The 20,000-nt window shown below is 37.6% G+C and overlaps 3 protein-coding genes across 4 annotated transcripts in view; 2 read left to right on the plus strand and 1 right to left on the minus strand.

The window, feature by feature from the left end:
- cry3b (cryptochrome circadian regulator 3b) overlaps positions 1-11,399 on the plus strand; it is a 14,187-nt gene extending 2,788 nt beyond the window's left edge. The window contains 12 exon segments of the mRNA XM_059543353.1: positions 4,115-4,223; positions 4,317-4,459; positions 4,649-4,854; positions 5,640-5,830; positions 8,749-9,060; positions 9,129-9,280; positions 10,070-10,272; positions 10,645-10,758; positions 10,844-10,912; positions 10,992-11,069; positions 11,139-11,275; positions 11,358-11,399. Of these exon segments, the coding sequence (XP_059399336.1) occupies positions 4,115-4,223; positions 4,317-4,459; positions 4,649-4,854; positions 5,640-5,830; positions 8,749-9,060; positions 9,129-9,280; positions 10,070-10,272; positions 10,645-10,758; positions 10,844-10,912; positions 10,992-11,069; positions 11,139-11,275; positions 11,358-11,399 (1,756 nt within the window).
- Positions 11,400-13,981: 2,582 nt separating this feature from the next.
- Positions 13,982-16,588, minus strand: zgc:153675 (uncharacterized protein LOC768179 homolog). Of its 2 annotated transcripts, none has more exons than XM_059543083.1 (3): positions 16,424-16,588; positions 15,605-15,683; positions 13,982-14,611 (listed from the first exon to the last, which is right to left on the minus strand). In XM_059543083.1, the coding sequence occupies exons 1-3, from the start codon at positions 16,430-16,432 to the stop codon at positions 14,325-14,327; spliced, it is 375 nt and encodes a 124-aa protein (XP_059399066.1). In that variant the 5' UTR covers positions 16,433-16,588; the 3' UTR covers positions 13,982-14,324. The 2 variants fall into 2 exon arrangements, with proteins under 2 accessions (XP_059399066.1, XP_059399065.1); XM_059543082.1 differs by having other exon boundaries at positions 13,982-14,614; positions 16,424-16,580.
- Positions 16,589-18,641: 2,053 nt separating this feature from the next.
- The window catches only part of dennd2db (DENN/MADD domain containing 2Db), a 17,213-nt gene continuing 15,854 nt past the window's right edge, over positions 18,642-20,000 (plus strand). The window contains exons 1-2 of the mRNA XM_059543094.1: positions 18,642-18,761; positions 19,321-19,407. Of these exons, the coding sequence (XP_059399077.1) occupies positions 19,338-19,407 (70 nt within the window). The 5' untranslated portion in view covers positions 18,642-18,761; positions 19,321-19,337. The remainder of the gene's footprint in view (positions 18,762-19,320; positions 19,408-20,000) is intronic.

The following is a 20,000-nucleotide window of genomic DNA, read 5'->3' on the forward strand; positions in this document are numbered from 1 at the left end:
ACCAACAAATACGAGCCACATATCAACAAACCTTTGAATTATACAAGTCACTATTAATACAAAAGAAAACTGATCACATAAAAAGAAACAAAATTTGAAGAAGCAAAATTCTTTGATCGATTTCCTTTTGGAGAGAAATCCAAAGGGGCCAAACAACTTGCCATCTATGACCCAAACATCTGGACTGAACATTTCAGTTATTTTCTAAACGAACCAGGCCTCACCCAAAAACATCTAACCTCCCAACTAAATAACCTGGAATACACGACAAAAAAACGGCTAAATCATTTAGACACACCCATAGAATTAACTGAACTGACAGAGAAGGTGAAATCCCTAAAAAATAAGAAATCAAGGTGCTTAGATGGAATTTCTAATGAAATGCTGAAACAGCAGCCCCAAACTGAGACTTGCTATGCTAGAGAGAGAGAGAGAGAGAGAGAGGAAGAGAGAGAGTGGCCAAGTGGTAGAGCTCCTCACCCTATCTCTTAAGGGAGCTCCCAGCCACCCTACGGAGAAAGCTCATTTCGGCTGCCTGTATCCAGGATCTTCTCTTTTCGGTCATGAGCCTCAGCTCATGGTGAGAGTAGAAACGTAGATTGACCGGTAAATCTTCTTTACCACGACAGACAGGTACATCGACCACATCACTGCAGAAGCTGCACCTATCCGCCTGTCAGTCTCCCGCCCCATCCTTCCCTCACTCGCGAACAAGACCCCAAGATACTTGAACTCCTCCACTTGAGGCAGGAGCTCTCTACCAACCTGAAGGGGGCAAGCCACCCTTTTCCGGCTGAGAACCATGGCCTCGGACTTGGAGGTGCTGATTCTCATCCCAGCTGCTTCACACTCGGCTGCAAACCGTTCCAGTGCATGCTGAAGGTCCTGACCTGATTAAAAAAAAAAAAAAAAAAGCAGAGACAAAATCATGTGGTCCCCAAACTGGACATCCTCCGGCCCCCGGCTGCGCCTAGAAATCCTGTCCATAAAACTAATGAACAGGACCGGTGATAAAGGGCAGCCCTGCCGGAGTCCAACATGCACCGGGAACAAGTCTGACTTACTGCTGGCAATGCGAACCAAGCTCCTGCTCCGGTCATACAAGGACTGGACAGCCCTTAACAGAGGGCCCCGTACCCCATACACCCCAGGAGCACCCCCCACAGGAGGCCACGAGGGACACGGTCAAATGCCTTCTCCAAATCCACAAAACACATGTGAATTGGTTGGGCACACTCCCATGAACCCTCCAGCACTCTGGCAAGGGTATAAAGCTGGTCTAGTGTTCCACAACCGGGATGAAAACTGCATTGTTCCTCCTGAATCCAATGTTCGACTATCAGCTGAATTCTCCTCTCCAGTACCCTAGCATAGACTTTTCTAGGAAGGCTGAGAAGTGTGATCCCCCTGTAGTTGGAACACACCCTCCGGTCCTCTTTCTTGAAAAGAGGGACCACCACCCCGATCTGCCACTCCAGAGGCACTGTCCCCGACCGCCACGCGATGCTGCAGAGATGTGTCAGCCAAGACAACACCACAACATCCAGGGACTTGAGGTACTCAGGGCGGATCTCATCCATCCCTGGTGCCTTGCCACCGAGAAGCTTCTTGACTACCTCGGTAACTTCAGCTTGGGTGATCGACCGGTCCACCTCTGAGCCCTCAGCCTCTGCTTCCTCAACGGAAGGTATGTCGCTGGGGTTGAGGAGATCCTCGAAGTATTCCTTCCACCGTCCAACATTATCCCCAGTTGAGGTTAACAGTTGCCCACCTCCACTGTAAACAGTGTTGGCAGGACACTACTCCCCCCCTGAAGAGCCGTAGTCTTTTTTCATGGCCTCACCAAACTCACCGGCTTGGCCTGCCGTTACCCGTCAGCTGCCTCGGGAGTCCCACAATCCAGCCAGGCCTGGTAGGAATCCTTCTTCAGCTTGATGGCATCCCTTACTTCCGGTGTCCACCACCGTGTTTGGGAATTACTGCCTCAACAGGCACCGGAGTCCTTATGGCCACAGCTCCGAGTGGCCGCATTGACAATGGAGGTGAAGAACATGGTCCACTCAGACTCAATGTCTCCAGCCTCCCTCGGAATCTCGAAGCTCTGCTGGAGGAGGGAGTTGAAAATCTTTCTGACAGGGGGCTCAGCCAAACGTTCCCAACAGACCCTCACAATGCGTTTGGGTCTGCTGAGTCTGTCCAGCTTCCTCCCCCAACATCGGATCCAACTCACCACCAGGTACTGATCAGTTGACAGCTCCGCCCCGCTCTTTACCCGAGTGTCCAAGACATACGGCTGGAGGTCAGATGAAACGACCACAAAGTCGATTATCGACCTCCTAGGGTGTCCTGGTGTCACGTACACTGATGGACACCCTTATGTCTGAACATGGTGTTCGTTATATACAGAAGTGTATTTTGACAACGTTAATCACCAGATTCTCCTGTCCACCCTCAGAAAGATGGTCATCTCTGAAACCGCACTCCTGTGGTTGAAGTCCTACCTCTCTGACAGATCCTTCAGTGTATCTTGGAGGGGTGAAGTTTCACAGTCACAACAACTTGCTACTGGGGTTCCTCAAGGCTCAGTACTTGGAACACTTCTCTTCTCCATCTACATGACGTCATTAGGATCTGTCATTCAGAAGCATGGCTTTTCTTATCACTGCTACGCTGATGACACCCAACTCTACTTCTCATTCCAGCCAGATGACCCGACGGTAGCTGCTCGCATTTCAACCTGTCTGAGTGACATTTCTAGCTGGATGAATGACCATCACCTTCAGCTCAAGCTTACTAAGACAGAACTCCTGGTGATTCCAGTTAACCCATTGTTTCATTACAACTTCTCTATACAGCTGGGTTCATCAACCATTACTCCTTCTAGGACAGCTAGAAACCTAGGAGTTGTGATGGATCATCAGTTAAGCTTCATAGACGATATTGCTACAATGTCCCGGTCCTGCAGATTTGCCTTATACAACATTAGAAAGATTTTACCCTTCCTGTCAGAGCAAGCCACCCAACTTCTTGTCCAAGTTCTTGTTCTCTCCAGACTGGACTATTGTAATGCTCTCCTGGCTCTTCCTGCATGTACTGTCAAGCCTCTGCAACTGATCCAGAATGCAGCAGTGAGGGTTGTCTTCAATGAGCCAAAAAAAGCTCACGTTACTCCTCTCCTCATCAGGTTACACTGGCTACCAGTAGCTGCTCGCATCAAATTCAAGGTACTGATGCTTGCCTACAAGACGACCACTGGCACGGCACCAACATACCTAAACTCACTGGTTAAATCTTATGTGCCCTCCAGAAGTTTGCGCTCTGCAAGTGAACATCGCCTTGTGGTGTCATCCCAAAGAAGTTCCCAATCACTCTCACGGACCTTTTCCTGGACTGTGCCCAGCTGGTGGAATGACCTCCCAATCTCAATTCGTACAGCTGAGTCTTTACTCATTTTCAAGAAACATCTAAAGACTCATCTTTTTCGCCAGCACTTAACCAACTAATACTAGTACTTTCCTTTTCTTTTCTTGTCTATCACATTCTTAAAAAAAATGTCTATGCGTTCTGTACTAGACTAACTGAGATTTGTCATGGCACTTATACTGTTGTTGTTCTCTTGTTGGTCTGTTTGCATCTATTGTTCTCATTTGTAAGTCGCTTTGGATAAAAGCGTCTGCTTAATGACTAAATGTAATGTAAATGTAAGTCCAGTAACAGAACACCACACGGTTTCAGATCAGGGGGGGCATTCCTCCCAATGCTATGAGCAACCCCACTCCAACCCGCCGCCTCTCACCTTGGGAGACCCTACCGGGGGCATATAGCCCCGGACAACATAGCTCTTAGGATCATTCGGGTACTTAAACCCCTCCACCACGATAAGGTTGCAGGAGGAGTATTATTAATACATTTTTGTATTTTATATTATTAAAACATATGTCAGTGCTGAATGAAGACCTTTTTTTTCAATTTACCTTTGTGAATGTATCATAAGGCAGTGGATTCTGGGAGGGACGCAACTTTGGGAGTCTTGCTGTCAGCATTGCTGTCTATGTAGGGCTCACAGACGTGATCAGACACCCTTCATACGTGTGTGTGTGTGTGTGTGTGTCAGGTTTCTGCTGCAGTGTCTGGAGGATCTGGACTCCAGTCTTCGTAAACTCAACTCCTGTCTGTTCGTCATCCGCGGTCAGCCGGCCAACATCTTCCCGCGCCTCTTCAAGGTAACGCTGGCTGATGTTGAGATGAAACACAGCCCTGTTTTATAGTCGTGTAGCTCGTTTCTCATGTCCAGAATAACTCCAATTGGTCCGCAGGAGTGGAAAGTGTCTCGGCTGACGTTCGAGTGTGACTCGGAGCCATTCGGGAAAGAGCGAGATGCAGCTATAAAGAAACTAGCGTCTGAAGCAGGAGTGGAGGTGATCGTGAAGACCTCGCACACGCTTCACGACCTGGACAGGTGAGAACACACACCAATACATGCCACTCAAATCAACTGTGTTAGTTTCAGATTTTAAGCTAATATTTACATTTAGGCTATTTTAGAAGGATATGATTGTGATGAATCCTGTCACTGAAGTGAATGAATCAGCTGCATGATTCGTGTCAGTGAATCCTAATTGAATCTGTGGTGTGTGTGGTGTGTCAGGATCACGGAGCTGAACGGTGGTCAGCCGCCGCTGACGTATAAGAGCTTCCAGACGCTGGTGAGCAGCATGGAGCCTCCAGAGCCTCCGCTGGAGCCGCTGACCCGAGAGCTGCTGAGAGACTGTGTGACGCCCATCAGCGCAAACCACAGAGAGAGATACAGAGTGCCCCTGCTGGACGAGCTGGGTAACACACACACACACACATGCTTGTTTTTGTGAAGTGTATTCATCCCATAGGTGTAATGGTTTTTATACTGTACAAACTGTATATTCTATGGCCCTAAACCAACCCTACACCTAACCCTAACCCTCACAGGAAACTTTGTGCATTTTTACTTTCTCAAAAAAAATCATTCTGTATGATTTATAAGCGTTTTAAAAAATGGGGACATGGGTTATGTCCTCATAAGTCACCCTCTCCTTAATACCTGTGTCATACCCATGACATTATACAGAGTTGTGTCCTGATATGTCACAAAAACAAGAGCACACACACACACACACACACACACACACACACACACAGACACACACACACACACACACACACACACACACACACACTCACACACACAGACACACACACACACACTCTCACACACACACTCACACACACAGACACACACTCACACACACAGACACACACACACACACACACACACTCACACACACAGACACACACACACACACACACTCTCTCACACACACAGACACACACACACACACACACACTCACACACGCACACACTCTCTCACACACACACACACACACACTCTCACATACACACACACACACAGACAGACACACACACACACACACTCTCACATACATACACACACACACACGCGCACACACACACACACACACACACACACACACACACACACAGACACACACACAGACACACACACACAGACACACAGACACACACACACACACACACAGACACACACACACACACACACATACACACAGACAAGCGGCTACAGTTGTGGTCATGTGATCAGTCGTGTCTGAGGCATGTGCTGCTGTTTTCCAGGCGTGGCAGGAGAACTTCGAGCATCCGAAGATGAGCTCCAGTCCGCTGCTGGCCAGTCCGCTGGGCTTGAGCCCGTACCTGCGCTTCGGCTGTCTGTCCTGTCGCCTCTTCTACTACAAACTCACTGAACTCCACAACAAGGTGCGGCACTGCCTCACTGACCACTGACATATACCACATCATAGTTCTGCATTTATACATCCAGGCAGATATGCATTATATACCTACAAAAACTCACTTGAAATATAATTTAATCAATTAGTTAAAAATATTATATAATTTATTTAAAATGGCAAATATATTTAATTGATAATTTCTATTGTTAATTTCGTTAACGAAAACTGTAACGGAAATGTTAATTCGCTAATAAAATGTAAAAATAAATTTCTCAAATTAAATGATTGCGATTTTTATCATTTTTATCATTTTAACTATTATACAGCATGCCGAAAATATTTTCAGTGACTAAAATGTTCAGACATTTAATACATGTATTGTACCTAATGTAAAACTTATATATTATAATATATCTATTTTGAATTTATATTAAGTTATAATTCATAATATGGCTAACATACAAAAAAAAACACTTAAAATATAACAATATATTTAAATGTATTTTAAAATATAATTTATAATATACCTAACTTTATTAATTGACTTAAAATATATGTAATACATTTGATTTTAAAAACTTTTAAAATGATTTATTATATTACAATTCTTTTCTTATATTTTGATATGTAAATCGTAATTGAAACACTTTTTTTAAACCGATATTTTCTCATATGATGATGTTTAAATCAACTATAAATAAACTATTTATCAATCGGTGCATTTTTTTTCCTGCAGAAACATTTAATTTTAAGATTCAACATTTGTAGGTGGTCTAAAGCAGAAGAGTTGTAAAAATTCTGCTTATGATTTGTAAAAAAAAAACATATTACACATTAAAGAATAAATCAGTATATATAAAATAATTTAACCTTTAATCACTCTTTGGGGTCAAAATGACCCCAATGGATTTTTCCTTCATTTTTTAAAAGTGTTACCTTCATCGCAGGGGCATGAAACTCGGTGACATTTCCTAAATAATCTATCTAAACATGCACAAAAAAACTGGGCTTGATTTGGTTGTTCTAAAGGTGTGTAAAAAAAAATTTACCTTTTAAGGTCTTTGGAAATGAATGGGAAAATGCAAAAAATGACTTTTTAAAATTTTGTTTGTCAAAAAAATAAAACTAAATCCATTATAAATCTGAAAATTTCTACAAATAAACCAAGATCTGGTCCCAGAGCATAAATAAAAAGTAGAACGAACTTTGTATCTCATACACACACACACACACACACACACAAACATACACATGTATGTGACTGCAACAGAGAGCATTTTTACAGAAATTGGCAAATAAAATTAACTAAACTGGCATAAATCTAAAATTTTTTACATTTAATTCAAGGTCTGGTCCTAGAGCATAAACCCAAAGTGGAACAAACTTTCTATCTCATACACACACAGACACACACACACATACACACACACACAAACATACGTATGCCACTGCAACAGAGAGCATTTTTATAGAAATTGGCAAATAAAATCAACTAAACTGGCATAAATCTGAAAAATGTCACATATGCAACATGGAACAAGCTTGTAATATATATTCTATAATATTCTGCTTGTTCTTTCACATGTTTATTAGCCATGTGATTTATAAAAAAAGTTGTTCTGTGTACCCTTCACTCCTGTTCATTACAGTTTATTGGTGCTGTTGTTTTGTATTATATTGGTTTATTTACTTTTAAAATTCATCTTGTTCTAAAAAAATAAATAGTTGTTGATAAATAATTTTCTGAAATAAATAGTGTGTGATTACAATCATGTCATAGTGGTGACTTGTAATGTTTTTTTCAAATGTATGTATAATAATTTGCAAAAGCAGATAATTCAAAATATATTAGAAAACAACAACAAATTCTAACTCTGACAAAACTACAGATTTTTTATGTATTTCAAAATGTTTAAATAAATATTCACAAAATATATATCATAAAGTTGTGAGGAGAAGTTGAAGCATCAAGATGAGTCTCTATAGCACTCTAGTGGATACATGTGGCCATTGCACTTTAATTCCTTACCCATAAGAAATAAAGTTTTTTGACTAACCTTTAGATGGCAGTATTCTATCCCTAACACATAGAGCAATGTCCAGAAACTATTTAGATTTAATTAAGATCATCATTTAAGTGATTTTTTCTTTAAAAAAATCATTTTTCATGAGCCAATTTATGGCCTAGTTATGTAATTGTGCAGTAAATAGGTAAAAAACTTCAAAATTTCCACAAAAACACAGCATAAATGTATAATTGAGAAGTAAATAAAAAAAATGATATATAGTTTTCCATATAAAAAATGTATATTTCCTTATGCAATCGCTTTTTAAAAGTTTGGGGTAAAAATGACCCCAAAGACTTTAAGTGTTGTCCTTTTTTAGGAGTGATTAAATTAATATACAAGTGTCATTTTTGTGATTATTATTTTTTTCATGTAAGCTATAGCTTCTGACCTTTAAATCAAAACATACTCATTATTTTCATTCATTACTGCTTTATTTAATCATATACACAGTCAAAATTGTATTAGTTTAGGCTATTTTACTGTAATTTACTTTATTTTAGTCTACTTTGGCCAACAGCGCCCCATACAGATTAAAACCGTTTACAGAGCCACAGTGCTGACATGATCTAGTACACCCTGAGCACATGTGAGTTAACGTGTTCCTCTTATCGGCAAGACAAATCAGCATAATCTTTCATATCGGCCCGATACCGATATTTACATTTAAAGCCATTATCGGCCGATTCCGATATCAGTCCAACAATATCATGCATCCTTCATAAATAATTATAACAACATATTGTGATGTATAAATCATAACTTAACCACTTTCAAAGACATTGTCTTATATTGATAATTTAAAACAACTTTTAAACAATTCTTTCCCATATTTGGGAATATTGTGCTAAATATATAAACCCGTGATCCGTCAAAGGTGAAGAAGAACGCAAGCCCGTCGATTTCTCTTTACGACAAGCTCTTATGGAGGGAGTTCTTCTACACGGCGGCGAGCAACAACCCGCGCTTCGACCGCATGGAGGGAAACCCTATCTGCATTCGCATCCCGTGGGACAGGAACCCCGAGGCGCTTGCCAAGTGGGCCGAAGCCAAGACGGGCTTCCCGTGGATCGACGCCATCATGACCCAGCTGCGTCAGGAGGGCTGGATCCATCATCTGGCGCGGCACGCCGTGGCCTGCTTCCTGACGCGAGGAGATCTCTGGATCAGCTGGGAGGAGGGCATGAAGGTGCGGCCCCAGGGCATGCTGGGTAAGGGAGGTGTGTCTGCCGTGTGCTAACGCTGGTGTGTCCGCAGGTGTTCGAGGAGCTCCTGCTGGACGCTGACTGGAGTGTGAACGCCGGGAGCTGGCTCAGTCACTCCTGCAGCTCCTTCTTCCAGCAGTTCTTCCACTGCTACTGTCCCGTGGGATTCGGACGCAGGATTGAACCCAACGGAGACTTCATCAGGTGGGCGACAACACCACTTCACTTCCTCTTAATCTGGATCCAGTGTGAACGCGAAGTATATAAAGTTTTACTGATGCATAACAATACGAACTTAATTATTGCAATTTTAATATAGAAGTAATGTAAAGAATTTCACTATCAGTTGCTCATTATTTATTAATAACTTTATATTTTATCTATAGAAATTAGTGCATTAACCTTAACGTATTATATTATTATAGTTTTTAATATAATAAAATACATAGTGTATGAATTATTTATGCACATTGTATACATATATTAAATAAATAATAAAACAAAATGGAAATTTATAGGCATTTAAATTAATTATATGATGAAATACTAATGGGTATTTAATTAATAAAAGTTATAGATTTTAATACATTTAATAGGTAAAGTAATTATGTTATTATTATAGTAATTTAAATATGAATTTTAAACAAAATGGTAGTTTTTAATAATACATAAAACTTTTCAGTATTAATTGATTATACGCATATTAGCTAAATCTGGAAACAGTAGATATTAATAATCAAAAGTCACCTGTATAAATTGAATTAAATAATGCATTAAGCAGACGCTTTTATCCTAAGCGACTTGCAGTGCATTCACGCTAACATTCTTTACCTAACATGTGTTCCCTGGGAATCGAACCCACAACCTTGTGCTGCTAACGCAATGCTCTACCAATTGAGCCACAGGAACACTTGGTTAATTAATTATGTTAATATGGTAATAATATTATTGGTTGTGATGAGTGTCTGTGGGTTGATCTCCCTCTGATTACAGACGTTACTTACCCGTGCTCCGAGATTTTCCGGCCAAGTTCATCTACGATCCCTGGAACGCACCGGACGACGTGCAGCGGGCCGCCAAATGTGTGATCGGCGTGGATTACCCCAAACCCATGGTGAACCACGCCGAGGCCAGCCACCTGAACATCGAGAGGATGCGGCAGATCTACCAGCAGCTCTCCAGATACCGCGGACTCAGTAAGAGCGTTTAAAGCAGTACACAACAAAACTGCTGTACGCGATTCGAATAAACAGAGCGTTATTGTCCACTAATATAGTCATCGTTACAGTTACCATTCTTGGTGTGAACGAGACTTAACTATAAGAATATAGCGAATTCCACAACACAACTAGTGGAGCAATACTGTTGTAATTTCATAACGATATTTAAATTTTTAACTTTAAACAATATTTATTTTATACTTTAAAGAGCAGTGCATTTAAACCAGTAGGTGAGAAAAAGTGCAGCACGCTTGCAATAAACAAAATTATATCGTCTGCTACTATAGTTAACGTTATAGTTATCGTTGTGGTTAAAATTCTTGGCTTTTATTTCCATTCATCTCTCAGGTCTTCTCGCAACTGTTCCGTCCAATCACATGGAGGTCGTGGGTGCAAATGAATCTCAAGGAGCAACGGCGCCCCCTATCTGCCGGAGGACCCAGAGCAGCACTTCGTCTCACCGTGAGTGTTTGAAATCGCGTGTTGTGATCAAATAAATGCGTTTGAAAGGAAATCAGTGAGCTGTAATGATCTGTGTGTCCAGCAGGGGTCAGGAGAGAACAGCATGGAGCAAGCAGAGCGAAACATTGCATCACAAGACACCGACACGCCTTCAGTGAGATCATGTCCTTTGGATAATTAGATAACGCTTAATGAACGTTTGAGCAATTTTTTGTAATGTTTCTCTCCTGCAGGCCACCGTACATCACCCTACACCACCCAGAGCGACCTGACGGAGCACGGCCACGAGTTTGCCATCCCTCAACAACCAGGTATGTGTTTTCACACAGGAATACGCTACAAATGGTTTGCGAACAAAATCTGATGTTGACTTCCTTCAGGGCGTCTGATTTGGTCGGTTGGGGGCGGGACTGGAAGGAGAGAAAAAGAGGAGGCGGAGCTTAACAGTTGCCATGGTGATGACGGCCCCTCCTCCTCCTCCTCCTCCTCTTAAGAGCCAAAAGCCCAAGATGATGAAGTTCGTAAAAAGTCGAAGCTATACACATTTTACTGATTAGTGATAATAGAAACACTCAACTGTGTTTATATGTTTGTTTCAGAAAATGCAGGAAGATGCGGAGGGCGTGGCCTTCTGTTCCTAAGCTCCTCCCACTGATGGATTCGCGAAACGTATTACAACCTTTCCTCGTGTGTTAAACACAAACATGAGTAACTCGAAACTGTTTGTCCAATCAAATCGTGGTGAAAATGCAATTTTAACGTTTTTAGACATTTTCTAAAATTACAATTAACTAAAATGTAATTATTATCCCAAAAACTGATTTTACAAATCAGATGTAAATACTGTCTTCATGTCATTAAACTTTAAAACTAAAGGTCCTTTCACACCAAACTTTAAACGAATGAGTGTAACGTCAGTTTGAACAAAAATCTAAATGTTTTAATAACTATTTATTTATATTTGAGAATTTATATATATTTATATTTATTGGTCACCACATTGAAAATCGAGTGCCTCCTTTTATTTGGCGTAAAAAGTACTAGTAATCGCAAACAGCCGAAGAAAAACATGCGTTGTGCCAGTTTTAAACTGATCCAGATTTTCTCAGTATTACGGACGAACGGAGTTTCGGCAGCGCTGCTCTGATCCAGATTCACCTGTACACACCTGCGTCTGTTTCCATGGTGATGTGAGAGTCACATGACCACTGGATTGTGTTTGGGTCCAAACTATTGTAACTGTACCACAGATGAATGATTGTCTCACAGATTGCACAGATAGAATAATGTAGAATGGGCTCGTCATCAGTCTTCCATCGCTGTATATTATTGTCATCACTTCCATCCATATGTACTCCAGTGTTTTGTATATGACAGCTGTATCTTATGGAGCTGTACATTTTTACCATTTGTGTTTTCAGTTTTTATACAAAATATTAGTAGCTGTTTTGAATTTTAAAGATAAATTATACATATATATATATATATATATATATATATATATATATATATATAAAGAGCTGGGTAGTAACGGATTACATGTAATCTGGATTATGTAATTAGATTCCAAAAATTAAGTACTTAAAATACTTGTAATCAGACTACAGGTACTTTTTTATTGATTACATAATATTTACACAATTGCATATATATATATATATATATATATATATATATATATATAGTACAGACCAAAAGTTTGGAAACATTACTATTTTTAATGTTTTTGAAAGAAGTTTCTTCTGCTCATCAAGCCTGCATTTATTTGATCAAAAATACAGAAAAAAAAATTAATATTGTGAAATATTATTACAATTTAAAACAATTGTTTTTAAATGTATTATACTTTAAATTATCATTTATTTCTGTGATGCAAAGCTGAATTTTTAGGATCATTATCACATGATCCTTTAGAAATCATTCTAATATGATGATTCATTATCAAAGTTGGAAACAGTTCTGCTGCTTTATATTTTTTCAGAACATGTGATACTTTTTTAGGATGCTTTGATGAATAAAAAAAAAAGAAGCTATGTTTTTAAAATATAAATATTTTGTAATAACAATATACACTACTGGTCAGTAATTTTTTTCTTTCTTTTTTTTAATAAAATCAATACTTTTATTCAGCAGGGATGTGTTAAATTGATAAAAAGTGATAGTAAAGAAAATATATTATTAGAATTTTTTATTTTGAATAAATGCAGTTCTTTTTAACCTTTTATTCATCAAATATATGAGACAGCAGAACTGTTTCCAACACTCATAATAAATCAGAATATTAGAATGATTTCTAAATGATCATGTGATCGACTGATGTTACATGTGACACTGAAGCTGGAGGAATGATGCTGGAAATTCAGCTTTGCATCACAGGAATAAATTATTTTTTTAAGTATATTCAAATAGAAAACTATTATTTTAAGTTGTAATAATATTTCACAATATTACTGTTTTTTCTGTATTTCTGATCAAATAAATGCAGGCTTGACGAGCAGAAGAAACTTCTTTCAAAAACATTAAAAATAGTAATGTTTCCAAACTTTTGGTCTGTACTGTATATATATATATATAGATAAAGATAGTACTCACATTTGTTTCTTAGTCTGTGTGGTACTTAATCAGCCAGCTAATAAAAAAATATTTAAACATAAAGTGTATTATGTCTCATTGTTGTCTAGTTATGAGCCAGTTTTGCCCTTAAAGGAATGCTAGCATGTCACATAATATTCCCATTTAATATTAAATATGCAAGTGTATTAATTGTTTACTGTGTTGTGATGTCACTACGTCTCAGAACGCTCAGTCAACGCACACAAGTAATATCAAACCCTTACAGAATTTTTTTGCTTTGTGAATCTTTCTTAAATGATTCATTTTTGAATCACGTTAGTTTCTCTGAGGGAAGCATCTACCGGGGAAAATTAAAAAAGTTCAAATTAAATTTAATTGTGACCAAAAACAAAAGTTACAATTCAGTTTAATTATTGGCCACATGGTTACGTTAAATAGGCTTTGCTAACTTGCTAATTAAGAGTCTCTTCAGACCTTACAACATCTTAGCAAGACGTCATGAATTGTATTTTAGCATAAAATTTCAAGCTAGAACTGTTTTCATTTATGTGTTTTCATAGAGTATGTAATGAAAAAATTGGATCAAACTGGAGTGAAATCATCTTCTGTCCACATTATATGTTTGAATTATAGAAAACTTTCCAAAACATCTTTTACATGATTTTATTATATTCAAATATTAAAAACAAAAATGAATTTACAAACACAATGGACCAATAACGTTTCAGAAGAAACAGATGACCTCGTTTAACAGCTACCGAAGCACAAACACCACTGATACATGTGTCTTTGGTCACAGATCTGAGATGATTAGAGAGAGAAAAATAATAATTTCCTTTGAGATCAAATTTCTTAATATCAAAAACCTACTGTATGATGTATAAAACTCCCATTTGCGCTAATGTCTTGTACGTTGATTGGTCAGAAATATCCATCAACGTCTCTGGTGACCAATCAAAACAGAAAGAGAGTTGTTCGAACCCTCCTCCTTTTCACTCCGATTTGTCTTTCTTCTTTCCTGTGAATGGAACTTTATTAGCTACTGTCGATCCCACTGTGGACACGCCCCCAGCCACAGCTGAAACCCCGCCCTTCACCAGGCCGACGCCCACTGAGGGCACCGCTGTCACTGCTGATTTGGTGATCTCCAAACTTTTCCCGCCCAGCCAGGCGACTCCGCCCACCGTGGCTCCGACCACGCCCTTCGTGACGCTGAAGAGACCGCCGGTCACGCGCCAGATCATCGTGGGCGGAGCCACAGGGTGCTCTTTCCCGCCATCTGCTGCGAAGAAAATAACAGCATAACATTTAATTAATATATTCAACATTAAAGACTGGACAAAAACTCACTAATATTATTCTTCTGGGTCATATTTAACACCAAAATCAATAGACGACAATTAATATATATATATATATATATATATATATATATATATATATATATATATATACTATTGATTAAATGTTTTATTATTTTTACTGTATTATAGTAATACGAATTTGGGGAAATAACATACTTTTAAAATTAAAATATGATCAATTGCATTATTTTTATTGCATTATAATAAAAATCGGAAAAAAAGATCATTTTGCATGGAAACATTAATTTTATTATTTCTATTGCTCTATAATAATAAAATAAATAAATTCTGAATTACTTTAAGTATACAATTCAGTTAACATGCAATCAAATATAACAAACCAAATAAATGACAATACAATAAAGTTTTGATAGAAAAAAATAAGAATAATGATACAATAAAGAATGAATTAATTTAAAGAAACTAATTTCATTTTCCTAATGCAAAATATTAATTTATATTTATTAATTTCTACAATTTTCTCTTGGGGTCTAAGCATGGAACTGGACTTATTTCATATTTTGATGGTTTTACTATAAGTTGTGATGTTCGTCTTGCATCAACAAACAGGGCTTTGTCCGAAAACAAGCGTGAATTCCCAGCTCGCGCAGCAGAAGCGCTTTATTCCCGCGATCATTCACACAAACACTAAAATAACCGACATCGCAGTCTCGCGAGACACAGAGACACACGAGTGTTTACTAGAGCACATTTAATCCTTCCCAGAAGACACCAAACCCCTGCTGACTTAGGTCTAAAAAAGAGTCAGTAAACTACAACGATAAACTGGCATGAACATGCACATCATTTATGCATAAAACGAGAGGCCGGCTGATCAAATATGGAGGATTTTATGATGACGTGATGACTGATTTCTGAAGATATATGAATTATGAATCCAGATGAACCTGCGTGCGGATGGGTTTCTGTGTGTTCTTCTTCTCCTTCATATGTTTCACTCTTGGACTGAGCTTCTGAATTCACGCTCTACAAACACAGACAATAACGAGAATAACAGAAATCAAGATCGAGCGATGATTTCAATAATACTGTATAGATTCAAAGCAGAAATAACAAATTCGAGACCAGAGAAAAAAATATGCAATTAAAATTTTAATTCAGCTGTAATATATATATATATATATATATATATATATATATATATATATATATATAGATATAGATATATATATATAGATATATATAGATAGATAGATATGCACACACATTACAAAATTAAAAATACAATATATATTTACATATGTTAAAAGTAAATATGTATAAAGAACATGAGAAAAGTGACCATATTGTAAAGACATTCTGAAAAAATTGCAATAATAACTCATTACACTTGGTATAATTAACAGGTAATATATAAAGCAGAAAGTTAGAAACGAAGAAATCAAATAGGCTATATTGCAAATATATTGCAAACACTGTGTGCAATTACAATATGGTAGCTATATACTGTTGTTTTACAACAACAGCAGAAAAGTAAAATAAATACAAATAATCCTAAACCTAAATACTTAAAGTGCCCATATTGTAAAAACTGAAAAATATCTAAATATCTAATGCACTAATAACTGATTAAACTAAACTTTCAAGCTCTCTTTTGGAATGGCGTGCATCTCTCGATGAGACTCGAAATGATATTTCTGAAACATGCACAGAAACAGAAGCAGGGAAAGATCCTTTGGTTGAGTGTGTTAATCATATTTTCTCACCTTCACCATGATTGCTCGGATGTTTTCAGCGCATTCCTCTCCAGATCGACGCTGATCGGAGGACGCTTCTCCGCTGTGCGACGTGGCGCTCGGTCCAGGATGCGAGTCAAGCGCGCGCTACTACGCCGAAGGCCTGGCTCATGAATATTAAAGACGTAACGGGACGCGCGTGTTTTAGTCCCGCTTGATTGGCTGAAACGGAGGTGTTTTGAAAGTGGGCGCGTCGAGAGCTCGATTTATTAATAATAATCGTGTCACGTGACTGGACTCTCCGAGGAAATGATGAAGGAACGTAGTTAATATTCATGAGCTTGGCCTTCGCCATAGTAGGATTCGCTAATTCGACCCCCGGAACTTGCGTCACAAGAAACGAATTCAGTCAAAACCACAAACACAAGTTGATCAAAACATTAAAAACGAATGAATTTATTAACTGTGATATGATTTCGGAGTTTTGTTTGAATGCTTGTATTAATACACTAACTCCACAAACAAACAAATTTGACCAGAAAACAGGAAAGTCACTCTTGAGAGTGTTTGTAATTCACAATAACAAACGATGATTTATTAAAATATGTTATTATATTTTATTTACAGAACATCATGAATATTAAACAATGGGTGTGGCATATCAAACACAGAACATCATGAATATTAAACAGTGGTGGGTGTGGCAACATCCATTAGAACCCAGAATGAAAATTTAGTGTTTAAACTCAAGTGTGCAAACATAACCACGGATAATAACCAGTTAATAATTAACAGTGAAAATAAACACATCAACACAAAAACCATACCTCGTCTTATTTGACCTGATCCCGCCCTCCTCGCACCCATATGATTCTGAAATCGCGCTTCCGATTGGTCGCCTCCGAAAAGAATCGCGTATTTAGTATTTAGAGCAAACTATTAAATGTAGCTCAAATCCCGCCCCCTAATGGATCAAAACAAACAAGTGTATGGCGACAGACTGAATCTGAATAATTCGCCACTGTGACCGCTAGATGGAGGCAAACCTGCTAAAATTCGTTTATTTCTTTTTTGTAAATGATTACGTTTAATTATTTTACATGCGTTATATTGGTAATACAATGGTAATACTATTATGCATGGTGACTGTTAAAAACATTTAATTTCAATCATGGAAAATTCTAAAACATGGTATTATCATGGCAAAAGTAAAAAAATAATAAAATACTGTTATATGGGACAAAACATTGTACAATCATGGTTAATGTAAAAAACACCACTGTGCCTTCATGATAAGGTCTAAGATAATGTATCTTCATGGTACATGTAAAACAATTATTAAAAATAAATAAAACACCTGGCATTTCAATTATGATAAGGTCCAAAACATTGTATTAACATGGTAAATTAAAGAAAACACAGCTTTACATTATTAATAAGGTTCAAATCGTGGTTTTGCCAGGGAAAAGGTCTCAAACATGCATTTAAATCATGACATGCTACAAAACATTGAATTACCATTGTAATTGTATTGTATTGTACTATTTTTATTTTTTATTTTTTTTTACAAATTATTACATACGTTTTTTAAATTTAGTATTTCGTCTTATTAAGGAAAATGTCTTAAATATCACAAAATAATAAATAAATACGCCTAAATTATGTTTTCTATGTTTTCTCTTTATTACTCTTTCTCTCTGTCTAAAATGTATCTATTTTAAGAAAAATAAAATTCTTCAATATCTCAAAACAACAAATGGGCTTCATAAATATTTATTTAAACAATTTACAAATGTTTATATTATTGAAATATTCATCAATACAATACATATTAAAATACTTATTTGTGATTTATTTTAAATGCTGACAGTGTCACAAATATGTGGCTCAGGTTCAGTGTAAGGCCGTACAAGTTGTACAAGAAAACTAAAATTATCATCACCATTATTATCATATTATTATTATTACTTAGCCTACATACATATATCAGAATGATTTAACTTAAATAAATATTTCCCAGAAATATACCTCTTTGTGTATATACCCCCACGAAACAAGAGGATAGATTAATCTCTGTTGAACAGAAATCACAGGAACAATCCTTTTCTCTGGCAGTTTATCAAATTTAAAATCCCATCTTCATATCAAGTAAATTCTCTGATAACTACGGGGGCGTGTCTTCGGTGGGGGCGTGTCCTGACGCTATGACTCCGCCCTTCCGCGTGCACACAATCCTTCACAGCTGAGACGAGAATCCCTTCAGTCTGTGAGTGTCAGACATACAGCAGTGTGTGTGTGTGTGTGTGTGTGTGAAGAGCAGAGATAAACAGAGACGAGACGAGGACAGGACAGCGAACTACCGCCGACAGTGAGTAAACACACACACACACACACACTCACTCACTCACTCACTGACACACACACACAAATATAAACACACACACATAAACACTCAAACACACGTCACATGTTTTTTTTTTTACGTTAAATAAGATGTATTAAATAAGAAGCCCTTTAATAAGAAGATGCGTGGTGTGTTTATTTAGCTGTTTGAATGTTCATGTCTTCATAATGAGGATTAAAGTCAGGTTTGCATTGTGAGGCCAAACACACACACACACACACACACAAACAGACACACACACACACACACACACTCACAGTAAGTTGCTATCTGAACTTTATGTGACGGATGAATGTCTTCTGTTGTAGAAGAGAGACTTGAAGACACACAAACACACACTATCAATTTCACAAACACACACACACACACACACACACACACTTGACCTGTGGTTGTGTTTGTTTGGCCTTTTGGCAGTTAAAATTAAAATGAATGCGATGCTTCAGTCATAAATTCCTGAGAATTTCCCAACATGGAGATTGAGCTGGTAGTGATCAGTGTGTGTGTGTGTGTGTGTGTCCAGCTGATATTCTTGTGGACATGGATCACAGAGCCATGAAGAAGGTCAGCTCCATGTTCTCGTCTCTTCAGGAGAAACTGCACCGAGCCAGTGAGTCGCACACATCATCCATACGCCGGAAATCTGCATATACTGCTACACCCATAAACCAGATTTTTATTAGATTATTAAATATTTATCCATAATTTATGTATTTAAACATCAATACATGTCATTATATATATATATATATATATATATATATATATATATATATATATATATATATATATATAAATAACCATATACAAAAAACATATTTTATTGTATTGTAAAATATATTTATTTTGTGTGTGTATGTAATCTACCTGTAATTTCTAAATATTTTTCTTAATGAAAAAAATTATATGTATTTCAAATTGATACTTAAATATAGTATATTTAATAAAATAGTACTTATAACATCATAATTTATCTAAATATTATTATATATTTATGTTTTTCATTAATGGGAAATATATATTTTATTAAGTATTAACTTTTTGCATTTTTATTCACTATTAGTAAATGTGTATATATTTCTCAGTAATCTTGGTCAGTTTTCTAGAAACTGTGGATATGAATGTGTTGGAAATCAGATCAGATCATGAGTGACTGACAGCTCAGGTTTGATGAGAGCAGTGTGTGTGTGTGTGTGTGCGGTC

The sequence above is a fragment of the Carassius carassius genome, chromosome 48 (genome assembly GCF_963082965.1).
Source record: "Carassius carassius chromosome 48, fCarCar2.1, whole genome shotgun sequence".
In the NCBI taxonomy this organism is placed as follows: Eukaryota; Metazoa; Chordata; class Actinopteri; order Cypriniformes; family Cyprinidae; genus Carassius; species Carassius carassius.

Bases quoted from the DNA above. Each gene is read 5' to 3' on its own strand.
- zgc:153675 (XM_059543082.1), bottom strand. The intron at 14,615-15,604 runs GTTCATCTGGAT...TTTTCTTCGCAG, and splicing joins AGAAACCCATCCGCACGCAG to CAGATGGCGGGAAAGAGCAC.